Source organism: Pelophylax lessonae (assembly GCF_965119305.1).
Source record: "Pelophylax lessonae genome assembly, chromosome: 12".
Taxonomy (NCBI): Eukaryota; Metazoa; Chordata; class Amphibia; order Anura; family Ranidae; genus Pelophylax; species Pelophylax lessonae.
In genome coordinates, this window is record NC_138779.1 from 191,552,270 (window position 1) to 191,579,522 (window position 27,253).

At 45.1% G+C, this 27,253-nt stretch overlaps 1 protein-coding gene across 1 annotated transcript; it reads left to right on the forward strand.

Annotated features, from left to right (window-relative positions):
• Positions 1 to 5,189: 5,189 nt before the first annotated feature.
• LOC309568419 (placenta-specific gene 8 protein-like) lies at positions 5,190 to 26,190 on the forward strand (the record flags this gene model as incomplete). The annotated part of the gene is made up of 4 exons (XM_082274087.1): positions 5,190 to 5,409; positions 9,448 to 9,603; positions 25,075 to 25,211; positions 26,047 to 26,190. The coding sequence occupies 4 exons, from the start codon at positions 5,190 to 5,192 to the stop codon at positions 26,188 to 26,190; spliced, it is 657 nt and encodes a 218-aa protein (XP_082130213.1).
• Between the last annotated feature and the right edge of the window lie 1,063 nt (positions 26,191 to 27,253).

A 27,253-nucleotide genomic window follows, 5' to 3' on the forward strand; every position in this document is an offset into this window, starting at 1 on the left:
ACAACTGCAACACAAATCTTATTGTAATTGAATGTTATTAAAAATGACCTTTCCCTTTTCAATCTGTATTTTTCTGTAAAATGCAATATGGCGACTTGGTTGAACTCTTTTTATGTTGATTATATTTTCTGTTTTGGATTTCGAAAATCCAATAAACCTTTTAAAAAAAAAAAAAAGAAATGTAATATGGCAACCTGGAGGCATTCTGTACATAGATGGTGTACCGAACATTGCCCAGAAATGTCATTTCCTGCTTGTGTGATTGGCTCACTGATGTTCCCCAGAAGTCTGCACTAAGTCAGATTTTTGGCATCCGCTGCAACAAAAGTTTCATTTTTGGTGAGACACTCCCAAAGGGAAATCATATCTAAAGGGAAGCAGACCCTGCAACTTTCCTCATTAGAGCCTTGCAAGTGCAGCAGCTGATTGATAATTAGAAAAACACTCCCATTAGATTCACTTTGCACATGGATACAGCAAAACAGCTATTTAGAGCAACAAAAAGGTAGGAATATGCTTTTCTGCAAACAATGTGCAACAAAGTTTGGTATAATCCTTGCAATGTATATAGATTACCCAGAGGGGAATGTTTTTTTTTTTTTTTTTTCCCTCAACAAAGGTGGGGTTACTCTTTAATTTCTCCTTCTACAAAAAAGGCATACATCATAAAAATACATCATCATTCACAGCACTAGAGTGAACCTTGGCTTAGCCCAGGGGTGGGCAAACTTTTTGACTCGAGGGCCGCAATGGGTTCATATATTGGACCCGGGGGCCGGACCAAGAGTAGATGGATGGTGTGTATGTGTGAATTTCAAAGCAGATATGCCAGCATGCCCCCTTTCAATGCAGATATGCCAGCGTGCCCCCTTTCAATGCAGATATGCCAGGGGGCCCCCTTTCAATGCAGATATGCCAGGGGGCCCCCTTTCAATGCAGATATGCCAGGGTGGCCCCCCCATACAGATATGCCAGGCCCCCTCCCCCCCTGCGAGACCAGTGCACTTACCTCAGGCAGTGCTTCTCTTCAGTCCCCCGGCTTCTTCTCGAGTCCTCAGTCCTCCCGCCTCCTCCTCGGCCAATGGCATGGGGTTTGCCTTTCGGCCAATCAGGAAGCGGGATGACCCGCTTCCTGATTGGCCAGGAGGAGGATCCGTGTGACAATAGCAAATTTTCATTTGCTATTATCACACAATGGGCGGGCTCTGTGCGCCCCGGCCACCACTCCCGAAGTTCCTCGGGCGGCCCGGTACCGTTTGATCCACGGTACCGATCCGCGGCCCGGGGGTTGGGGAACACTGTGCGCTCCCCGGGCTGGATTAAAAGGTCCGCCGGGCCATAGTTTGCCCATTCCTGGCTTAGCCCTTGTTCATACTGATGCTTTTTTATGTGAAGTAGCATGATTTGAAAGTAGCAGGTCAGTGTGATTTTGGGTGCAACTTTAAAGGCATCTGTGCAGCTTTATGCACAGACGTCTATTGAAACCACATCTGAAATCCCCAAAAGTAGTGCAGGAACTACTTTTGAAAATCGGTGCGGTGCCGCAAAGTCGGATTTTCACCCATTGGAAAAGTGCCATTCCTGAATGAAGTAAAAATATATATGTATTTATGAACTGACATATAACAATTCATGATAGGTACAGTGGATACATAATACAATTACATGATAATATATAAATAAGAAATAAATACATAATTAGTATAGACATGATGAATTGGCGACATGATGAATTGGCATCCTGACGCATTTCGCCGAACCCTGCTTCTTCAAGAGTATAATGCAAAGAGATCTAAAAATCTAAATAAATGTAAACGTATAAAAAAAAATAATGAATAGTTAAAAAAATAATGATTTTTTTTTTTATTAAATTAATTACCAGCATCAAAAAAGAGGGGTGAAGGGGTGGCAGACACAAGCCTCCCCCCGGGGATGTGGCAAATAAACCCATCCAAGTTGAGGGGACAACTGGGGGGCAGGTCTGGTGCAGAGTGTAATCCATAGTAGTAATATAACTGTGGGTAAATTCCAACCCATATAAATCTAAAAAATAAAAATAATGTGCAATATGCATAAAAATGAAAGATGAATGAACAATGAAATAGAGAGGGTATAGGCTGAGGAATATATCCTACAATTCCAAAGGAAAAGACTCAAAATGTGTGCACATGGAGAACCAAGCTCATAAAAGCAGATAGTGAAATAAGGGAAGGACATAGTGGACTAGGTGAAGGCAATGTGTAAGGAGCAATAAAAAAAAAAAAGGTAAAAAGTAAGAGAGGGAAAAAATAATCTGGGCTGAAAACCATGTGCTGGAAAAATAAACAAAATGGCAAAAAAAGAAAAAAAAAAAGATGAAGGGTTTTTTTTGTGAATTATTCAGATATTTAGAAATATTCTATTTAGATTTTTAGATCTCTTTGCATTATACACTCTGCACCAGACCTGCCCCCCCCGGTTGTCCCCTCGACTTGGATGGATTTTTTTTGCCACACCCCCTGGGGAGGCTTGTGTCTGCCGCCCCTTCACCCCTCTTTTTGGATGCTGGTAATTTAATAAAAATAAAACAAATATTTTTTTTTTTTTTATTAATTATTCATTATTTTTTACGTTTACATTTATTTAGATTTTTAGATCTCTTTGCATTATACTCTTGAAGAAGCGGACAGGGTTCCTCGTAACGCGTCAATGTGCCAAGTGGTTTTTATTTATCATGTCTATACCAATTATGTATTTCCTATTTATGTATTATCATGTAATTGTATTATGTATCCACTGCACCTATCATGAATTGTTAAATGTCAGTTCACATATATATATATATATATATATATATATATATATATATATTTCATTCAGGAATTGTTTTTTTTTTTTTTTCTGGCATTTGTTTTTCCCTGTATTGTTCTATTTCTTCAACCAATTTGTATCCACTGTACCTATCATGAATTGTTATGTCAGTTCATTATTACATATATATTTTTACTTCATTTAGGATTTTTTTTTTTTTTGGTATTTATTTTTCACTGTATTGTTTTATTTCTTCAACCAATTTGTTAACAGGTGTACTCTATATACCTATTTTGGTAAAGTGGTTGGCCTCAAAGTCCCATGACCTCCTCAATATTTTTTTGTATATATATTTAGGGATGGAGGCCTCCCACTCTTGTTGCTCCGGGTCACTAAACTTTTTGGAGGAATCCGGGTGGCCTCAGGGCATGTGCGTGCTTTTGTAGTTTAGGGGCACTTTTAATACAAAAAGCACAAAGGAGGCACTTCAAGTAATGGGCCTTGTTCACACGGCATACTATAGCCAATGCCCATGCCACGGCCATGCTTGCCTGCACTGGGATGTGCAGGTGTTCTATACATCCCTATGCAGGCAGTCCCATTCATGTGAGTTGGGACGCTGTGACTGCACGGGCACAGTCGCTGCTCCCAATCTGACAGCCTTGTGCGTGCACAGCCCTGTCTGCGGACCGTGTGCTACTTTTCACCAATGCATCTTTTGGTGTTTAAAAAAATAAAGAAATAAAACCTGTACCTTCCATTGATATAATTGTACTGCATGGAAAATGCCCTATAAGTATGATCTGCATAGACTATGCGTATAAAAATTGCATTTTAACATGCAGGATACTGTTGCAATGATGAAAGGAATTTGTATTCTGTGGTCTCCTGTGGTCCTGTAGTGCCTTTTATAATGCTTTGCTGCCTTTTGCTTCTTTGTATACATTTGTAAGCCTTTTACACTTGTGCAACCTTAAAGTCGTGCGATTTTGCTGCCATTTTACCACCATTTTTTTTTTTTTTTTTTTGACTGGACTCTTGAAGCGATGCCTATGTCCATGGACCTCAAAACTCATCAAAGTTGGACCAAATTAGTGCAGGGACGGCTTTAGAGCCGTTGCAACTTGAAGTCGCACAGATATGAATACTCATTGGAAATCATGGAGTACGACTTGTCATGCGACTTTTCAGCCCCAAATTGCAGGACAAGTCGCACAACTGTGAAAGGGCCCTTAACCACTTGTCGACCATCCGCCGGCAGCAGGTTCCCGCAAATCGCCCTACCTGTACGGCGGTTCGCAGGAGCGCTTCTGTGGGAGCATGCCCACTTGTCAGCAGGGAACCTGAGGCGCGGGCGCAATTGCCGCTGGGCACCCGCGATCGCTCCCCGTGAATTGTAAACACAGCAGACCGTTGCGCTCTCTGGTTTTAACACGGAGACCCTGTGTTCGTGCTATTTAGGATCACAGGTCTCTGTGTTGATATTACAAGCCCATCCCCCCACAGTTAGAAAACACCCCCTAGGCTCACACTTAACCCTTCGATCGCCCCTGGGTTAACCCCTTCCCTGCCAGTGTCATTATTACACTAACAGTGAATATTTTTAGCACTAATTACTGTAGTAATGTCACTGGTCCCCCCGAAAGTGTCAAAAATGTCAGTTAGGTGTCCAATCTGTCACCTGCAATGTCGCAGTCCCGCTAAAAATCGCAGATCACTGCCATTACTAGTAAAAAAAAATAAAAATGACCTAAATCTTACCACTAGTTTGTGGACGCTCTAACTTTTGCGCAAACCAATCAAAATACGCTTATTTCGATTTTTACCAAAAATATGTAGCAGAAAACAAATTGGCCTAAAATGTTAAAAAAAATTGATTTGGGAATGTCCTATAGCAGAATGTGAAAATGTTATTTTTTCAGAATTGTTGCTCTTTTTTTGTTTATAGCCCAAAAAATAAAAATCGCACAGGTGATCAAATACCACCCAAAGAAAACTCTGTTTGTGGGAAAAAATGGACATCAATTTAGTTTGGGTACAGCATCGCACGACCGCGCAATTGTCCGTTAAAGTAACGCAGTGCTGAATCGCAAAATAGGGCCTGGTCATTAAGGGGGCAAATCCTTCTGGTCCAGCAGTGGTTAAAGGCAATCTACAAAATGTAAAAAAAATTAAAATGTAATTTACATAAATGACAGGTAAATGGTAAAACAATAATCCAACATATGATGTTTGAAAGTTTTTAGATTGTAAGCTCTCATGGACAAAGCCCTCCCAAACCCTCTTGTAGTAAAATGCATTGTAATTTATTTTGCACTATATAATTCCTGTATAATATAATAATAGTAGTCTACCTCTAATATTATCTCTGGCAGGCTGGAAGGGACAACCAGGTAAACATGGCACTGCCATCGATACAAGTACCACCCTCTACACCAGTACATATGGTGCCACCTACTGCTCCCATGCAAGTTCCAGGGGCTAGTGAGAAAAACCTACCACTGCCAGTGATGCAAGTCCCACATTCTACGCCCATACAGATGATGCCAGCTACTGTTCCCATGCAAGTTCCAGTAGCTGTACCAACACACATTGCAACTCATCCCTCTGCACATCCTGGTATGTACCACTCTTATATCTTGGGTAGCTGCAGTCTGTTTGTATTTCTATTCTTGATTACATAGTAGTGTAGACTACAGAATCATGAGGACTGCATTGCCAAAACTCCCCTGGTAAGGAAGACGACCTGATGTTTCTTTGCTGGCAATTACAGGTCTAGTCCCACCCAGTGCTGTATTTTGGCCTAGGCCGAAAAGGCCCAGGCCTAGGGCGGCACTTTGCAGGGGGGGCAGCAAAAAAGCCCCCCCGTCTCCACCTTAGAATCTATTGGCCACTGGTTGCTAGAGCCGCCTGGCGTCTAGCAAGCAATGACGTCATGGCCGTGACTCCCTGGCCCTGCCCATAATTCAAAGTAATAGAGGATTTAACTTCTTCCTCCCCACGCCTAGTGCTCCTAGGGCCCAAAGAGTCACGCTGGTCCGGTGACGGTGGGGTGCAGGGCAAAATTTGCCGCCGTCAGCAGCGTTCTCACATAGGGAGTGGGAGGTCGGCCGGCCGGCAGTCCCGCCCTGGAGGCTGCCTAGAACCAAGAGCCCGGGAGGGAGAAGACCTCCACTGCCATGGCACTGCCCTGTCCTGAGCAGCAGCTGGCGCAGCATCCCTGGGCCTGCACTCCTTCTCAAACCTCCTCTCTGCTCCCAGCTGGGACATCAACAGGAAGACAGGCTGACCGAGGGCCCAGAGGATGAGGAAGGGCGGGAGGTAGGGCTATCACACACACCTACCCACAGACAGGGGGGCACTGGAGGGACTGCAGGCAGGGCTAGGGGGTCCCCTACCCCCCTCTTCCTTTCATCTTGCCACCCCTCACCCTCCCGCACCCCACCCCCTCTCACCCCTGCTCTTGTGAGATCTCAGGGGTTCATGCAGTCCTTCAATTTTGGAGGGAGTCTCATCCAATAAAGAGGAAGGGGTAGGGCAAATTTACATAGGAGGGGGAGGGGGGCGCCCAATTTTAGTCTTGCCTAGGGCAGCACAAAACCAAAATACACCACTGGTCCCACCCCTACCCTGCGACTGGACAGTGAAAGGAGAAGCTGCAGACTAACGAGCTCAGTTACAGAGAGACAGTATGGCAATTTACTAAAACTGGAGCACACAGAATCTGGTGTAGCTCTGCATAGAAACCAATCAGCGTCAAGGTTTTATTGTCAAAGCTTAAAGCTGAGTTCCAGCCTTTTTTTATTTTATTTTTTATATCACCCCCGTGATAGTCGTCAAATATGTATTAGAAATCGGCATATGCTGCATGTGTCATTAAAAGTGTTTACTACTCATTGTAGCCTTCTGATCCAGCAAGTGTCCATCCTGAGTGTGGGCATCTGAAGCCCACTAGGAGTCTCTTCCGGGATAAGGTGGTGCTGGCTACCCAGCAAGCACCTCCCGATCTCGCGCATGTGCAGTGGGACTTTATCACGGCCGTAGCCTAGCATCGCGTCAGTTCTGGTTTAGAAGTAACGCGATGCTAGCTGCGGAGGATGCCCATTGGCTCCTGGGATTGCTTACACTGGTATCCCAGGAGCCATTGCGAAAGAGGATATGGCGTACTTCGCCGTGGCCATGTTTGGACGGAAGTGGATCTTTTTTTAGAAGAAAAGGTACTATATTTTTTTTTTTTAATAATATATATATATATATATATATATATATATATATATATATATATATATATATATATATATATATATATTAAAAAAAAAAAAAAAAAAAAGACACTATCCAAAAGGGAATGGCGGAGTGATCAGCAGCACATACAGATTTGGATGCAAATTAGGGTGGAACTCTGCTTTAATTGTACAAGCTGAAGTTAGCTGATTGGCTACCATGCACAGATGCACCAGGTTCTGTGTGCTACAGTTTTTGTACCTCCCCTCCCCCCCTTAACAGTGTCTGCTGTGCTATACATGAGGGTAGACCTATGTTTATTAAAGTTTTTATATGCACAGTAAAATGTGAGTTCAAAAGAAAAAAATGTACTTTCTTGAAAGTATCATTGAGATATCATTTTGTCCCTGTCCCTGTACAAATCGTTAGTAAGACCTCATCTGGAATATGCAGTTCAGTTTTGGGCACCAGTTCTCAAAAAGGATATCGGGGAACTGGAGAAAGTGCAGAGAAGGGCAAACAAACTGATAAGAGGCATGGAGGAGCTCAGCTATGAGAAAAGATTAAAGGAACTGAATTTATTCTCTCTTGAGAAGAGGAGATTAAGGGGGGATATGATCAACATGTATAAATACATAAGGGGTCCATATAGTGAACTTGGTGTTGTTATTCACTTTAGGGCATCACAGAGGACAAGGGGGCACTCTTTACATCTGGAGGAAAAAGAGATTTAATCTACAAATATGGAAAGGTTTCTTCACAGTAAGAGCTGTGAAAATGTGGAATAGACTCCCTCCAGAGGTGGTTCTGGCCAGCTCAGGAGATTGCTTTAAAATAGGTCTGGATTCTTTCCTAGGTGTACATAATATAAATGGGTACTAATATTTATAGGTAAAGTTGATCCAGGGAATATCTGATTGCCTCTCGGGGGATCAGGAAGGAACTTTTTCCCCTGCTGTAGCAAATTGGATCATGCTTTGCTGGGGGTTTTTTTTGCCTTCCTCTGGATCACCTGCGGGTATAGGATTGTGTATATGGGATTGTATGCTTGGGTTTTCTTTAGGCCCCTTTCACACATACGGTCCGTTCAGTTCATCGGTCTGGTTTTCCGTCTGGTTTTCCGTCTGGTTTTCCGTCTGGTTTTCCGTCTGGTTTTCCGTCTGGTTTTCCGTCTGGTTTTCCGTCTGGTTTTCCGTCTGGTTTTCCGTCTGGTTTTCCGTCTGGTCTTTTGCCTGGTCTTTTGCCTGGTCTTTTGTCTGGTTTTTTTGTCCTTTTTTTTTTTTTTCCATCCACTACCAATGTGAAAACGGATGTTAAGACGGACCGTTTGTCTGTTTTACATCCGTTTTTTGGTCCGATCTTATTTTTTTGACAGATGAAAAAATATGCATAGGTGTGCGCAGCCTATTGCATTAGGGTGTGCACCCCAAAGCTAAAACACACATGCGTGTGTGTGTGTATGTATGTATGTATATAATATATATATATATATATATATATATATATATATATATATATATATATATATATATATATATATATATATATATATATATATATATATATAATATATATTGGTCAGTAGGGCAATGGACCATGTCGGTAGAGCAGTGATTATGTCAGGTGGGCAGAGATTGGTGTCAGTAGTTTATTTTTTTGATTTTTTTAAAATCTATTTTTTACAATTTTAATTCTTTTTTTTACCATATTTTTTTTTCTTACAATAATGTTTTATTATTGTTCTTAACATATTAATTTTTTTTTTTTTTTTTTTTTTTTTTTTTTAGGAGCCCCATTTGGGGGCTTTGGTGAAATATCAGAGGTCTAAACAGACCCCTGATGTCTCACTTTTGAGACAGTAAAAGGGACTAAGGACAGAGATTCCCCAGTCCCTTTCTCTGCAGCCAAGGAACAGGGGGAATCTGCCCAGCACAGGGTGATTAGGGTGTGCCCAGGCACTCCTGGCACACCCTGTGCGCACACCTATGAAAATAGGGCATTCATCCATTCCAAAAAACGGACATTGACGGAAGCGGATGAAAACGGATGTTAACGGATGATCATCCGTTGTCATCCGTTTTTACATAGAGATGCATTGATGTCCGTTTTTCATCCATCAACGGATGGATAAAAAAACGGACGGACGGACCGTATGTGTGAAAGGGGCCTTACTGTTTTTTTGCCTGTTAGTGTGCTCTGAGGATCGGAGTTGAAAAACTGGTCTAAACAGTTAGGATAATGGTACATTTATTCTTTGAAAAAAAAAAAAAAAATTAAAGAGTTTCCTTAAGACAATCACAGAGCAAAAAGCAATTCTGCTCACTGCACCAAGGACATGACTGGCTGGGACCACTTATCTGAATTGAACGCAAGACCGTCTTTTTTTTTTTTTTTTTTTTTTTTGTGGTAATGTGTATAAATGTTTTCTTCTAGCTGTGACCATGCAGCCCCAACCACAGACTTCTGTTGTACTGAACATGCAGGGCGGTCCACAATTATCCTACATGGGACCCCGAGGAGGGCCTATGGCATTTGGACCCATTTCATGGGCTACTGGCCTCTGTCAGTGCTGTGATGACATCTCAATATGTAAGTACAGACAACACAATTGGATTATTTTGCAGTGACAACAGTTTGTATATCATTCTAGTGGTTACATTTTTTTTTTTTAAGCTGACCCTCAGGCAAACCACTAAATAAACAGAAGAAATACTTAGCGGTTTTGCCTATCCAGTCCCTGGGGGTCCTTTGTTTGATTCCTGGCCAGGATTCTGTCTGTAGTTTGCATGTTCTCTCTGTTCTTTCATAGGTTGCCTCCAAGCCCTACCATTCTCTCCCACACTCCAAAGACATGCCAGTAGGTTCAATGATTCAAAAGTGGTCATTGTAGGTAAATATGCTTACAGTGCCTTGAAAAAGTATTCACACCCCTTGAAATCTTCCACATTTTGTCACGTTACAGCCAAAAATGTAAATGTGTTTTTATTGGGATTTTATGTGATAGACCAGTGATGGTGAATCTTGGCACCCCAGATGTTTTGGAACTACATTTTCCATGATGCTCAACTACACCACAGAGTGCATGAGCATCATGGGAAATGTAGTTCCAAAACATCTGGGGTGCCAAGGTTTGCCATCACTGATAGGCCAACACAAAGTGGCACATAATTGTGAAGTGGAAGGAAAATGATAAAGGGTGTTCAAAACGATTTAAAAAAAAATATGTGAAAAGTGGGGTGTACATATGTATTCAGACACCCCCGCCCCCCCCCCCCCCCGAAGTCAATACTTTGGGGATGTCTCAACCAGCTTTGCACATCTGGAGAGTGACCTTTTTGCCCATTCTTCTTATCAAAATATCACAAGCTCTGTCAGATTGGATGGAGAGTGTCTGTGAACAGCAATTTTCAAGTCTTGCCACAGATTCTCAACTGAATTTAGGTCTGGACTTTGACTGGGCCATTCTAACACATGAATATGCTTTAACCTAAACCAGGCTTGTCCAACCTGCGGCCCAGAACCCCAGGCAATGCGGCCCACTGCCCCCTGACAATTTTTTTTTTTTGGTGGGGAGGAAGAAAGTCGGGTCGGTGGCATGGCCACAGCAGCTTCCAACTAACGGTAGGCAGAGGCTGCCTCGGAGGGGAGGGCGAGCATGTGCAGTGTTTCTGACTCCTACCACCATGACCACTTCTTCAAATCACTTTAACTTCTCTCAGAAGAAGTAAACCTTCCATTTCATTTGATCATCCTCTAGTTGTGTTAAATTAGTGCAGGGAGCACGGCGGCATTTTATTACTTATATACCTTAACAATAGTATATATTTTATATGTGGCCCGAGAAAATTTCTCTACACTTGATGTGGCCCAGAGAAGCCAAAAGGTTGAACACCCATGACCTAAACCATTCCATTGTAGCTCTGGCTGTATGTTTAGGGTCGTTGTCCTGCTGGAAGGTGAACCTCTGCCCCAGTCTTGTCTTTTGCAGACTCTTAACAGGTTTTCTTCTAAGATTGCCCTGAATTTGGCTCCATCCATCTTCTCATCAACTCTGACCAGCTTACCTGTCCCTGCTGAAGAAAACCATCCCCACAACATGATGCTGCCACCACCATGTTCAGGGTGATGTGCAGTGTTAGTTTTCTGCCACACATAGCGTTTTGCTTTTATGCCAAAAAGTTCAATTTTGGTCTCGTCTGACCAGAGCACCTTCTTCCACATTTGCTGTGTCCCCCACAAGGCTTCTCGTAAACTGCAAATGGGACAATTTGTGGCTTTTTTCAACAATGGCTTTCTTCACGCCACTCTTCCATAAAGGCCACATTTGTGGAGCGCACGACTAATAGTTATCCTGTGGACAGATTCTCCCACCTGAGCTGTGGATCTCTGCAGTTCCTCCAGAGTTGCTATGGGCCTCTTGGATGCTTCTCTGATTAATGATTTTGGTGGACCGCCATGTCTTGGTAGGTTTGCAGTTGTGCCATACTCTTTCCATTTTTGAATGATGGATTGAACAGTGCTCCGTGAGATGTTTAAAGCTTGGAATATTTTTTTTAAAACCTGAAGCACCCTCCTAGGTAGGTGCTTGAAGAGACTGTAGTCTTTGGGTTTTTCTGCTTACCAGGAAGATTGCCAGGTAAATTTATAGTGCTCTCTGCCTACCAGGGAGCAGGATCTATTGGTAGTGTCTGCTCATGGTGCTCAGGTGCAGCTCTGCTTGTCTAAATATTTCACACTGGTCCAAATGGGAGGCATATTGGACAGTGGGAGGAAACCTGACAAGTGAGGGCACAGGCATTGTTATGGCCCTGCTGATTGGCAGAGGAACGGCCTCGGTGCAGGTGACTGTATAAATGCCAGGGGCACATGTGCTCAGGGTCTCCTACTGGAGAGCGGGGTCCCGGAGGGAGGGGCGGCTGTCCCTTTTCTGTAGAAGCTGCCATGCGGCCTTGGGTAGTCGACCTGAGGTCCTGACGTTGGAGAGAGGAGCTGAACTTCTTTAGAGGTCCTGTAGAGCTGACTGGAAGGGAGACACCAGGAAGGATCTGATTCTGCCTAAAGTGAGTACAGATCTGTGTCATGGGGCCTGTCCTGTAAGGGCCACCCCTTAAAGTAGAAGAGTCAGTGGACGGGTGTCAGTCAAGGGGATGCTAGAGAGTGTCCTGAAGATAAAGTAGTTGCATCAAGTCTGCTGCTAGAGAGAGCAAAAAGACTTAATTCTTCCATACAAGTGGCAGTATGGTCAAAGTAGTGTGTCTGCTTCCACAAGTAATCTGGTGAGGCCAAGTTAGGCTCCATGTATACGGGACGTTAGAAAAAACATGCTGCATAGCTAGTTCTGATGCTGGGAAAAAGCAGCTGTTAAACGTGCTTTCAGTAGCTTTTTCCATTGGCGTTATTGCACCTTTGGCCACGTTGCTTGTAGCAGCGTTTTTTCTGCCTCCAATCAAAATCAATGGTTCCCTATGGGAGCCTATTGATTTGAATGGAAGTCGCACCGCAGGTCGGATCAGGATGATCCGACTTGCGGCGACTTGCGCTGGGAGAAACTTGAGGGGGAACTCCACACCAAAAAATGGGAAAAAAAAACAGCGTGGGGGTCCCCCCCAAGTTCCAAACCAGGCCCTTCGGGTCTGGAATGGAATTTGAGGGTAGCCCCACGCCGAAAATTTCGGCGTGGGGTCCCCCCCAAAACCCATACCAGACCCTTATCCGAGCAGTAGGGCAGGAAAGGGGAGGGGACGAGCGAGCGGCCCCAACCCCCCCTGGACCATACCAGGCCACATGCCCTCAACATGGGGGGTGTTGGTGCTTTGTGGCAGGGGGAGCTCTGCACCCCAACCTCAAAGCACCTTGCCCCCATGTTGATGGGGACAAGGGCCTCATCCCCACAACCCTGGCCGGTGGTTGTGGGGTCTGCGGGCAGGGGGCTCATCGGAATCTGGAAGCCCCCTTTAACAAGGGGGCCCCCCAGATCCCGGACCCCCTCCCTATGTGAATGGGTATAGGGTACACTGTACCCCTACCCATTCACCCCATAAAAGGCAGTGTATGTAAATAACGACAGACGTTTTGGAAAGTTTATTAAAAATCTTCATCCGGACTTCTCCGCTCTGGTCTTCTCCCTCTCCGCTCTTCTTGTCTTCTGCTGTCCGCTCTTCTGCTGTCCAATCTTCTGCTCTTTTGCCCTCGGCTCTTCATCTTCCTCCGGTCCTCCTCCGACGCTGTCCCCGGTGATTATGCCGGTCTCCGTCTTCAGCTTGTTATATAGCCATTAGGGGCGTGGCCTCCCGATGACGTCATCTGTCATGAGGGGGCGGGGCCATACATGTACTTGATTATGCGCAACTGAGCCGCCCTGCTGCAATAAATCTGCGTGGGGCGGTCAGCAAGTGGTTAAACTTCTCCACAACTTTATCCCTGACCTGTCTGGTGTGTTCCTTGGCCTTCATGATGCTGTTTGTTCACTAAGGTACTGTAACAAACCTCTGAGGGCTTCACAGAACAGCTGCATTTATACTGAGATTAAATTACACACATGTGGACTCTATTTACTAATTAGGCGACTTTTGAAGGCAATTGGTTCCACTAGATTTTAGTTATGGATATCCGAGGGACTGAATACAAATGCACGCCACACTTTTTTCACATATTTATTTGTAAAAAAATTTGAAAACCATATACCATTTTTTTTTTTTTCACTATGTCCCCTTTTGTGTTGGTCTATAACATAAAATCCTAATAAAATACATTTTACATCTTTGGTTCTAACATGAGAAAATGTGGAAAATTTCAAGGGGTATGAATACTTTTTCAAGGCACTGTTTGTATACATGGGACTGGAGATTGGGACCTTGGATTTTAAGCTTCTGAGTGCCGGGACTGATTTGAATGTACACTATATTACTAAAAGTATTGGGACGCCTGCTTTACACACACATGAATTTTAATGGCATCCCAGTCTTAGTCCATAGGGTTCAATATAAGGTTGGCCCACCCTTTGCAGCTTTAACAGCTTCAACTCTTCTGGGAAGGCTGTCCACAAGGTTTAGGAGTGTCTATGGGAATGTTTGACCATTCTTCCAGAAGCGCATTTGTGAGGTCAGGCACTGATGTGGACAAGAAGGCGTTTCTTGCAGTCTCCGCTCTAATTCATTTCAACGGTGTTCTATTGGGTTGAGGTCAGGACTCAGTCAAGTTCCTCCACCCCAAACTCGCTCATCCATGTCTTCATGGACCTTGCTTTGTGCACTGGCCCACATAATTTGGTGGAGGGGGGATTATGGTGTAGGGCTGTTTTTTCAGGGGTTGGGCTTGGCCCCTTAGTTCCGGTGAAGGGAACTCTTAAAACATAAGCATACCAAGACATTTGGACAATTTCATGCTCCCAACGTTGTGAGAACAGTTTGGGAGATGACCCCTTCTTGCTCCATCTTGACTGTGCATCAGTGCACAAAGCAAGGTCCATAAAGACATGAATGAGCAAGTTTTGGTTGGAGGAACTTGACTGGCCTGACCTTAACCCAATAGAACACTTTTGGGATGAATTGGAGTGGAGACTGTGAGCCAGGCCTTCTCATTCACATCAGTGCCTGACCTCACAAATGCGCTTCTGGAAGAATGGTCAAACATTCCCATAGACACACTCCTAAACCTTGTGGACAGCCTTCATAGAAGAGCTGAAGCTGTTATACCTGCAAAGGGTGGGCCAAGTCAATAATATTGAACCCTACAGAAGAAGACTGGGATGCCATTAAATTTCATATGCGTGTAGCAAGCGTTCCAATACTTTTGGTAATATAGTGTATGTAGAGAGCTGTGTAAATTGTCACTGCTACATAAATGCCTGTAGTAAATGATTGCAATAGACAGTGGTCCAATTTCATTGTACAATAGTCCCGTTTGCTTGCCTGTACTGAAATGGCCCCACTAGACCTCATTTGCCTAGAAGTACTGTACATCTTCCCCTGGGAACTGAAAGGAAGTGCTTAGACTCGAGCAGTAATGTTATCCTGCTGGAGCTTTGAAGGTTGTAGCTGGGACCTCTAGGCTCAGGCCTCGGTTGTATTGTGAATAATCGAGCCCTGAGCATGTCTTATCCCTGACCTTCATAGGGAGACTTGCAGACTTTGGATCAGGACCGTCTTTAACACAGGGCAAAAGGGGCAGCTTCCCCCGGGCCAAGCCATTGTTGGGGGACCCAAAGCAGCAGCCCCTTGAGCCCGCACTGCCCACAAATAGTTGATAAAATGCATTTGGTAGGGCCCAAGAAACTATTTGCCCAGGGTCCAATCAATACTAAAGACGGCCCTGCTTTGGATGCACCTTTCATCTTCCAAGGGAAGCCCATTATACTCTCAGATAGGCAATGCCTGACGTATAGATAAACCCTAGCAATTACCTTCTTATTTGTTCCTTTTTTAGTCCGTTCAACATACTGGTGAAAGTGTTTTGATAAATGCCAAAAAATTAATGAATAAATGTTGATCCTGCCAGAAATCTTGTAAACTAATACTTTTCAAAAAGAAAAAATATACTGGATAGGGTTTTTAAGGTGCGAAGGACACAAAACATTATTGTAGAAAGCTATCAAACTTTATTAGTATTAAAAACAAACACATAGAAAATTGATTCTCTGCACATACATCAAGCAATTAATCCAGAATTTCTCGACATGTTTCGCTATATAAATACTGTATAGCTTCTTCAGGAGATGGTGGCTATTGCTCACATATGCTAATAAAATAAACAGACAATTAATTGAAAAAGCAACAAAATAATTAATGACCCAATATTTGTAACTTCATAAAGCATAAAGGTACTGTAAAAGGAGTGCTCATATGTATTGGGTCAAAAGCAGGAGAGCATCATCTCATCATAGTGAACTATAAAAGGATCTGCAAACTAGAACTACACTGGAGACACTCTAAACTAGGGATCCTCAAACTCCGACAATTTAGCTGTTGCAGAACTACACATCCCATGAGGCATTGTAAAACTCTGACATTCACGGATATGACTAGGCATGATGGGAATTGTAGTTCCTGAAAAACTGGAGGGCCACAGTTTGAAGACCCCTGCTCTAAACTATAACTATAAAAAAAACCTCCAGGTAAGTATTATGCCTCCTTTCCACTGAGCGGATCGGTTCGGTACGGTACGCTATTGAGTGTTTCCATTATGAAAGTGGCCCATACAACTGAACCAAACCGCACCATTCCTGGTCCTCCTTCAGATGTAGGGCCATGGGAAATGGTGCGGTACGGTGAGGGCGGAGCTACTGGCGTCATATAACATTCCACTGATTGGCGGACAGGAAAACGTCAATGCTCACGTCAAATGAAAAGCTCAGTCCAGATAATAGCCCAGACTTGCAGTGGAAACGCTCACCTGAATAGGCCGGACCATTATAACCCAAACTGTACTGACCAGAACCGTTCCACTCAGTGGAAACGAGGCATTAGTGTACCATAAGGGACAATAGAGTCCAATCCATTAATCATCTGTGGAGGAACAAAAACATGTATATCAGCCATTTGAAATGGTTCCAAGTCTATGCCTGATTTTCATTGTAATAAAATATTAACAATTACCTTTATATATAAAAGCAGCCCAGCAAAAACCTAATTAGGGTACATAGCGCTGGTAAACTAGAAACTTTCAAAATCAAGTCCACATGGATCCACACAGACTAAACGGTCCCAGTCCAATCTGGAATGGATAGAATAACAGTCATGTAAGCCACCAAGGGCAATCCCCAAATATATTGAGGCCTAGAAAAAATAAAAGCTGATTACTTGGTGTCTCCAAACTAGGAATGTCCCCTCCCCAGTGAATAGCAGAGCGCAATAAGCGTGCTGTAGCTGAGCTCTTATAAAGCCCCTCACCTCCAGCGTGTGTCCACGCCTAAAGGAGGTGTGGACGTTAGTAACAGTCCAGTGCGCATGTGCAAGATGGCACCGCATGAGGACGTCACAGGAACATCACAAATCCACCGGCGCCATCTTGGAAATTCCTGGTGTTAAGCCACCACATCTGACTGGTAAGCTCTAATATATAACCTTTTTCGTCTTGTTTAAAGGTTTAGTTCACCTTTTAAAAAATAAATAAATGCACATTTTTATCGAATCATCTTCCAGGGCCGCATCTGAGAGATAGGCTCCTCCCACCTAAAACAAGAAACCCAATAGTCCACCATTATAAAAATTTCAGCCATTCCTGCGTGCCTCAATTGATTGTGTTTCCTCCGGACCCACAGGAGCTGCAACTCTTCTTTTTTTTTTCCAGTCTCTGTGCTAACTGCAGGGGACTCCCTGGCCAGTTTCCCAACCAGCCCAGTGGGCTTTGGGTATTGCAGACCAGGGGCAGCAAGTTAGGCCAGTTGGCCTCTGCCTGAGGTTTCGCCCCTACTAAGGGGCATGCAACCATCCCCCTAGCTGTATTGGATACCTGTGGCAATCCCCCACAGAATCGATGTCTTCTGCACCTGGCATCGGCTGTCCACCCGGACCCCAAGAAGCAGCCTCCCGCCGACAGCCCTGTCATCCTGGAAAACCAGAGCCCACGCTGCCTGGAGGAGCAAAGATGGCAGCGGGTGCATAATTTCCAGCAACTCGTGGCACTTCCATGGACGTATTTCGGGTCAGCAGCCATCTTGGTATAGGCCAAAAGCCCAGAGCCAGCGGAACACTTCCGGTGACATAATCTCTGGGCGGTGGCGGAATTTAAAAAAAAAAAAAGCAGATGAACTCCCTCCTCAGTGAAAGAACAGGTGGGAGGACAAACCAGGAGAGCAGTGACAGTGCAGATATGTCCACCAACCTGCATGGGGTCAGCTGGGGGCAGGGCTGGAGCAGGAAGCATTTAAAAAGCCTCTAAGCAGAGGCTCTAAGGGGCTGAACATGTTGGACGCTTCACCACCCTGCACTGCAGATCCTGCATGTCAGGACAGCTTCAAGGTAAGCTAGAGCACTCTGGCGTTCCCTCTGTCTCTTCCTCACTACAAATGGTTCTATGTTTGTGCATGGCAACCGCCTTTCTCACTGGGTCCTTTGTGCTTATTTACAGACAAAGACTCCTGAAGAGAAAAGGGCAAAGACCAGCAGCAAGGCATGCACCTCTTGTGGTCACCGGTTTCCCCCAGAATGGAAAAAGCCATTTTGCCACAAATGCATTAACAAAATGGTAGCCAAGGAATCACAGGGTTTCCTGAAAGACATGCTCAACGCCTTCAAAAAGGAAATTAAATGAAGAGCACGATTGGGCCACTGCGCTCAGCTATAGAAAAGTTGGAGTCCCAGCCAGACCAGTACCCCGTCTATCACCAGTCCATCCACCCCCTCGTGTAGCGAGGAAGAGGTGGACCAGGCAGAGCAGGAAGCTGATTCGGATTATTCTGAAACTGAAGATGGCCTATGCTTGGATTCAGATGATGAAGACCCAGCATCAGTGGCGGCTGGTGCTCCATCATTCGGGGGGGGGGACCGCAGATGGATCTGGCCACGGACCCCCCCCCATATTACTCCAGCTTGCACCACCACATCTCCCCCCCACCCCCCGCCAGTTTACTTACCTAGTTCCTCCGGACTGACAGGCGGCGGCTTCCCCCCCCCCCAGGCTCCTTTATGTCTCTTCTCGGCGGCTGTCTCCACCCCCTTCTTGGCCAGTAGCATGCCTTCTCTTTTCGGTCAATCAGAAAACGGGTCTCAGGACTCGCTTCCTGATTGGCCTGGAGGAGAATCAGTGTGGCAATAGCGATTATTCATTCGCTATTTGTCACACAACTGGGTGGGCTCAGGGCGCAGTGCTCTGGCTCTAATCAGGTGCTTAAAAAAAAAAAAACATTGGAATCCATGCATCCGGCACCCTGCATGCAGATTAGGGGGCCAGATGCATGGATGGGGGGGGCGGCGCCCCTGCGCCCCCAATGGACGGGGCCGCCACTGCCCAGCATCAGAAGGCACACTTTTTTTTTTTTTTTCTCTCTTCGGAAGACACGAATAGTCTGTTGAAAGCCTTAGCAGATACGCTGAGCATCAAAGAGCAGAAAATGGGGAAGCTTTCCTCGCATAAGATGTATAAGGGCTTACATCCAAAAAAAGAGACATCATCAGACTCTGAAAAGCTTAGTCAAGAAGGAATGGGAAGAGCAGGAAATTAAGCTTTTTACGTGATTAAGCGTAGATACCTCTTCACAGAGGAGGATACAAAATCTTGGGCAAAGTGCCCTAAAGTTGATGCCTCCCTCGCCAGAGACTCAAAAAAGTCTGACTTAGCCTTTGACTACTCCGGGACCCTTAGTGATCCCGTGGACAAGAAGCTATAGGTGCTGCTAAAGAGAGCTTGGGAAGCAGGGGCAGCGAATCTGAATCCAGCTATAGCTTCCACCTGCACGGCTAGGACCTTATTAGTCTGGCTGACTCCGCTACAAGAGCTGCTAGAGGAAGAAACCCCAAGAGAAGAATTAGCAATTATTCCCACGCTCACCAGAGTGGCTGCCTTCCTCGTGGATGCTTTGGCTGAAGCAGTGAGGGTATCGGCGAGGACCACTGCCCTAATCATTTCAGGCAGGAGGGCCCCGTGGCTGAAGTTATGGAGAGGGGACATTGCTTCCAAAAATAGATTATGCAGAATCCCCTTCACAGGCGATTTACTGTTCGGGCTAGACTTGGGAACGGTTTTGGACAGAACCGCAACCAAAAACAAAGGGTTTCCTCAAACCAAAAAGAAGCTGGGGAAAGCGGCCTTTCGTCAATTCAGGGGATTTAATAAAACGGGACCAAAGAAACGCTGGACACAACAAAAAAGGCAAGGGACATTTTATCCTCAAGTCTTCCATTCCAAAAAAACATAAAGCAATGACAATCTCCAGGTGGGGGGCATATTGGTGACCTTTGCTCATCGGTGGAGGAAGATCACAAAAAACATTTGTCCTTCGCATGATAGCGGAAGGTTACTCGATAGTTTTTTTTTTTTTTTTTTTTCTCGTCCCCCCAACCAAGTACCTGGTGAAGACACTCCCAAAGGACACAGACCACGCGAAGGCCTTTCTATCCGCACTAGAAATCTTACTGAAACAAAAAGTAATTTGTCATGTCCTGCCGAAAGAGGGGAAAAAACAGGAGTTTACTCACACACATTTGCGAGGAAGAAGCCAAGCTAAGGCTCATACTGTACCCCAAACCACTCAACAAAAAGATAAGGTACAAGAGATTCAGGATGGGAGTCCATCTACTCAGTCAGGAATATCCTTCCAGCGGGAGTATTCATGACTACAGTAGATCTGCAAGATTCATATTTACACGTACTGATAAAGAATTATCGAAGATACTTCTGATTCGCGGTCCAAGCCTCGGCAACCACTTTACACTTGCAGTACGCAGCTCTGTCTTTCAGCATCTCTTCTGCACCCAGGATATTCACAAAAATAATGGCAGAAGCTCTAAAAAACCCGAGACATACCCGAGACATACTAGGGCATAGGCGTGGTGCCATACCCAGACGACCTGCTGTTCTTCCTTGAATCAGCAGACCGCCTGGAAGCCAATCTGAGCACGAGCATCTCTTACTTGCAAAGCCTAGGATGGATAGTGAGCACAGAAAAATCGCAACTAACCCCAAGCCAGAGGGTTACATAGTTGGGCTATGTACTAGATGCCAAAATACCCAATATTTTTATAACATAAGAAAAGGTTGGAAAAATCAGAGGCAATAGTATTTCTAATAGGGGCCGAATTCATGACTATCAGACGAGGCCTTTCGGCATTGGGACTAAATGACGTCCTGAATTCTGGCCATCACCTGGGCACAGCTCCATATGAGGCCTCTACAAAATTACATTCTGGCCGGTGGGATGGAAATCCATCATCCCTAGAGATGACTCTATCCCGGGCCCTCGTTCGGTCAAAAGAACACTTCAGTGGTGGCTCAGCCCGCTTCTTTATCTCGAGGGATGCAGATGGATGACAGCACTCTTGGATGCAGACAGCATATGACGGATCACTGCACACAAAGAGAATGGAACCCCTCTTTGGACCCAAGTCGCCTCTAACATGCAGGAATTAAAAGCTGTAGAAGAAGCGCTAAAGGCATTCCAACTGGCCATTCAGGGCAGAGATGGCTGGATGCCGTCACAGCGCCACAACCGTGGCATACTTGGACAAGGGGGGACAAATTCTACTTGTTTAATGGGCCTGACAGAAAGGACGTTGTCATGGGTCAAAAGAAACATCAGTTCCACCTCCGTCATCCATCTGAAGGGAACGGACAACACGCTGGCAGACTTCTTGAGCCGAAAAATCATAAAGCAGAAAGAATGGTCTTCAAAACAAGCTACCTTCTCGTGGATCACCCAAGCCTGGGGGGGTACCCTGGGTGGATCTGTTTGCGTCCAAGATAAATACAAAACTCCCAAAGTTCTTCTCCCTGGACCCCAAAGATACAACATCAGTGTAGACGCATTCAACCAAAGCTGGACATATAAGCTGTGTTATGCATTTCCACTAACTGTCCTAATTCCAAAGGTAGTACAAAATATCAAGGAAGAATGGTCAATAGTGATACTTATTGCATACCGTTGGCCCCAGAGGCCGTGGTTCAGTCATTTGAAAAACCTCAGTGTGCGACAACATCTTACAATACCAGACATGCCAAACCTCCTATTGCAGGGGCCAGTCAACCAACCGAACCACAAGGTCATGAAGCTCTCGGCCTGGTTACTGAAAAGGTGAGGTTACAGAGGAAGGGTCTGTCGAACAGGGTGATAAAGACCATTTTAGCCAGCAGGATACCCGTGACCAGAGCCATCTACGAGAAAGTGAGTGAAAGTTTTTCTGGTACAAGAGCAAAGAAGACCCCAAAAAGGACTATGCCAGCAATTTTCGATTTCTTACAGGAAGGAGCAAACAAAAACATTTCCCAGAACACTTAATAGGTCCAAGTGGCAGCTCTATCTTCTCTGCCTAGACACAGCAGGTTGGCAGAAAATCCACCTATAAGAAGATTCCTTCTCTCGTTAAGAGCTAGACCCACGAAGCTCAGCAGAATTCCGACATGGGACTTTGAACCACTGGAGGAATGTTCAGATAAATACCTTACACTAAAAACCAGTACTCCGAGTGGCCCTTGTGTCGGCCAGAAGAGTATGTGAAATACAGGCTCTATATATGATGGAACCCTACTGTCTGATTCAAACAGAAAGGATCCTCACCCCAGACCCGGCTTTCCTACTAAAAATTACTTCAACTTTCCACAGAACACCGAATGTGATTATCACTTCTTCCAGATTCAATGGATAGCAAGAAAAGAGACGCATAACAAGCTAGATGTAAGAAAAATTCTTAAAGCTTATCTTGAGAGAACTAAGGACTGGTGCAAAACAACAACATTTATTCGTCCTCTACGCAGGAGTCAACAAGGGAAAACAGGCCTCAAAAGGTACGATAGCCAGATGGATAAAGCTTGCTATACAGGCAGCCTACCAAGCCTAAAACCTTGCCCCACCGAGCGGAGTCAAAGCCAGTTCGACCAGAGTTTGGGCATCTTCAAGCGCAGAAAGGGCCGGGACTACACCGGAGTAGATCTGCAGGGCAGCGACATGGTTGAGCTTCAATACCTTCACAAGACATTCCGCATCGACCAGCTATCCAGTCAGGACCAAACATTTGGTTGCAAGGTGCTCCAGACCTTATCCCCTCCCTAGTAAGTATTGCTTGATACATCCTCTGATGCTGCCCTGGAAGACGATTAGAGAAAACAGTTAGGTACCTGGTAACTCTTTCTAAGAAGTCTTACAGGGCAGCACTCTTTCCCACCCTAAACAGTACAAAGGCTTTTTGCAGATTCATAAGCTTACTGGGGGTTCCTTCGGTGCTTTACTAATACTGAGGCAGGCAGGTATGGCTGACATTTTTATAATGGTGTACTATTGTTTCCTGTTTTAGGTGGGAGGAGCCTATCTCAGATGCTGCCCTGGAAGACTTCTTAGAGAGTTACCAGGTACCGAACTCTGTTTTTGCATGTAAAAGTGCATTTGCTTTATTTTTGGAGCCTGTAAAGCATTGCACCAGTGATCAGCAGATCACTGGAGCCATGCAGGTCTCCTGCAGATCTGTCAGTGTGAGTTAGCTATCCGTACATTGTATGGGCAGGCAGTTTCACACTAATAGGATGACTTATATGAACTACCATAGCAGTAGTTTTTCCATTCACAGAACTCTGTTGGGTGCTCGTTTTTAAAAGGTGACAGCTAGTACAGGGAGCTTCTCCCCGTACTGCTGTCACAGAGAGTGTGGGAATCGCCAAGTGGCTGCAGGATCTGGAACATATTACAGGTTCCCAAAGGTGAACTTATTCTTTAAAGGAAAAGTATGGCCAAAGCTTTTCTGGCTCTACTTCTCCTATGGATCACGGGAACATATTACATGTTCCCGAAGGTGAACTTATCCTTTAAAGGAAAAGTATGGCCAAAGCTTTTCTGGCTCTACTTCTCCTATGGATCACGGGAACATATTACATGTTCCCGAAGGTGAACTTATCCTTTAAAGGAAAAGTATGGCCAAAGCTTTCCTGGCTGTACTTCTCCTTTGGATCACAGGAGGGTAGTTTGTTCCTGTGACCCATTTTCAGCCGACAGGGGGCTGATATCACAGAGCTGGTCCAGGCACTGAAAAGATCCCGATCATATGGTTGGAACCAGGGCTGCCGCTAGAAATCCCAGGGCCCCATACAGCCTATTTGACAGCCCCCCCCCCCACTTCCGGCGAAAATATCAAAATGATTACCCCCCCCCCCCAATCTCTCTTCCTAGCACAAATCCCCTCCCAATCACCCTTCCCAGCACAACCCCCCCAAATCCCTCCACAAATTCACAACCCCATCCCCCCAGCACAAATTCCCCCCCCCCCCTCCTAGCACAAATGCCCCAGCCCCGCTCCTAGCACAAACGTTCCCCCCAATCTCCCCTTCTGGCTCAAATCCCCCAGACCCTCCTACAAGCACATACCCCCCCCCTCATTCCTTCCGCTACCAAATACCCCCCCCCCCAATCCCCATTACACTTTCTAGCAACAAGAGCTGCCAATCCCTCAAACATCCCAGGCATAAATTATTTTCCCATTATTTCTGTAAGCCCCCCAAACCGACAGGGAGAAACCACTACTAAGCCAGGAGGGGGTGCACTGTGTTGTGCTTTCCCCTCCTGTCTGAACAAAACACAGTATAAGAGACAGGATCGCTCTTACATTGCTTCGGACTGAACACTCGCGCACACAGTTTGATTACCCCCCCACCCACATTTCCTGCTGTTGGGAGATGAGCAGCCCATGGAGGAGGTAGGGGGTGGTAATCAAACTGTGTGTGTGTGTGTACAGTGCGATGCAATGTAAGAGCGATCCTGTCTCTTATACTGCATGGACGAGTGTTGTTCAGACAAGAGGGGAGAGCCCACAGAGCACCACACAGCGCCCCTCCTCCCAGGTCTTACCTCTCCACGACTCCACCACTTCTCCAGACTGCCGTCCCCGTGTCCCAGCTCTGAGTGTGGACGGGGACAAACAGCTGAAAGCCGGCGAGAGGGGGAAAATCCGTCTTTCAGCGCTCTGTCATTGATCCCTCTCCCCACCAATCCTCCTGCTGCCCGGGCCTCCCTATGGGCCCGGGCCCCATACAAGAGTACTGGCTGTACCCCCCAATGGCGGCCCTGCTTGGAACCCACACAGAAGCCTGGACTGGCACCTGGCTCAGCCTCATGACTCCTTGTTCTTTACATTGAAGATAGTTCATAATGATATTTGCTGTATTTTTTGGGTCATTGTCCTGCGGCAAAATACATTTGAGGCCAATCACACGCCTCCCTGATGGTATGGCACGATGGATAAGTATCTGCTTGTATTTCTCGGCATTGAGAAAGACTAGGGCAGGCTCTCTAAATAAATACTTATAATGAAGGGCACTGTGATGACACTCTCTCTTAGGGGGCAGGAATAGAAATATTGCAGGGGACAGTTGGACTTAAATAGTTGCAATAAAATGCATAGAATAGTCTGTCTTTTTCTCTCCCAGGTTTATTGGGTTGTTGTTGCTCCTGCATATTTCCCTGCTACTTGAGTTCGTTGTTCGGTGAGGGATGCTGTTTTGGAGTGCTGCCTGGTGCCATGTGCCTATTACGTGCAGGAATACGAGAGCGTTACAGAATACCAGTGAGTCAATTTCAACTTTTGCTTTTTGCTTGCTTCAAAATACCGACCTGATTATGGGCCCTTTTTTTAGAAGGAATGTGAACATGTTTTATTTATTTATTTTTTAATGCATTGACTTTAGCCCTTTCTTTTTTCCTATGGGCGCTTAGACCCCGTTCACACTGGGGCGACCCGACTTGCGGTGGCAACCTGTGAAGTCGCGGTGCGCAGCTCGCACCGCAACCTCGGAGCGGCCGACACGGACTTCATATCATTGAAGTCAATGCAGGTTGCTCTAGGTCGCCCCAAAGAAGCTCCGGACCCTTTTTCTAAGTCGGAGCGACCTGTGTCGCTCCTATTAGAACGGGTCCACAGCTACTCTATGGCAGGCGACCTGTCAGGCGACCAGGTCACCTGACAGGTCGCCCCAGTGTGAACGGGGTCTTAAGTGAGACATCACCTTTTCACCCATTCAGGGCAAATTAACAAATACTGCATGGCCCAACCACCTAGCGAGTTGTGTTAGTCAAGCCACATAATTTATACTTGCCAATAGGCTTTCCTTCGCCACCACCTCACTCTTGTCAGTGCCCATGTTCTATTGCTCTAATAAGGTAAGACTTTTGGTTATGGGGAGACCTCCCCATGTGATTGTGAAGTCTGAGCAGCCAATTGCCAGGCCCCGACACCATTACATTGAATGGTAGAGACCTAATCCACCTGAGTAACTGTGACAATGGCATGTAACCAGGATGGATTCCTGCAGCTTGGAAGTATAGAGTTGTAACCCTCTGACATGTTTCGCCCAGTAGTGGATGTGTCAGACACTTACCATCTTATACCTCTGTCCATACAGGGTAGTCTTTTTAACGACTACTGTACCATTTGCTGCTGCTTCACATGTGCTCTTTGCCAGATGGGCCGGGAACTGAAAGGACGAGAGTGGCAGCGCAGAAGATTTCCAATGCCATGGAGGATGGAAAATGCAGGACCCTTATAGGGTGCCATGCTTTGTTGTATTATGTATATTTATATGTAACACTATATGTATTTATAATGAATAAATATTTATATTTTTGAGTGAGACTCTTGTGTTACAGGGTAAATCCAACCAACATATTAAATAATGGGATTTTTGACTTAACGCAAATACCATTTCTCTGATGTTCATTGACGGACACAGCTCCTGTCATTCTTGACCGTTGGGTTATACTGCCCCCTACAGGAGTAGGACACTAGACAGAAAAATCTTCTGGCTACACCCATGGGCAGTCCTAGGGGGTATACTCCCTCTCCCTGCTATAGTCACTTTTGTTACAAGCAGTGTCAGGAGAATTATAACTCCATAGAGGAGTGGGAGCTGTGTCCATCAATGAAGATCAGAGAAATGGATTTTAGGGTAAGTCAATTTTTTTTATTTTTTTTTTTATTGCGCGATAAACAAAAAAAGAGAATTCTGAAAAAAAACTATTTGTCACTTTCTGCTATATAACATTTCCAAAAAAAATTTAAAAATTTATATATTTTTTTCATCCTTTCAGGCCAATTTGTATTCTGCTACATATTTTTGGTAAAAAAAAAATCCCAATAAGCGCCTTTTCATTGATTTGCGCAAAAGTTATCGCGTCTACAAACTAGGGGAAATTTTTGTCATTTTTAATTTATTTTTTTTACTAGTAATGGCGGCGATTTGTGATTTTTAGCGGTACTGCGACGTTGGGGCGGACAGATCGGACCCCTAACTGACATTTTTGACACTTTGGGGGGACCAGTGACATTACTACAGTAATCGGTGCTAAAAATATGCACTGTTACTGTAATAATAACACTGACAGGGAAGGGGTTAACCCAGTGGTGATCAAAGGGTTAAGTGTGAGCCTAGGGGAGTGGTTTCTAACATATGAGGGAGGGACTTGTGAAATGAACACAGAGATCTGTGATCCTAAATAGGAGGATCACAGGCTCTCTGTGATCATATCAGAGAGAACAACGGTCTGCTGTGCTTAAGCCCCGTACACACGCACAGATTGTTGGCCAACTGATCAGCCAACTTTTGTCCAGTG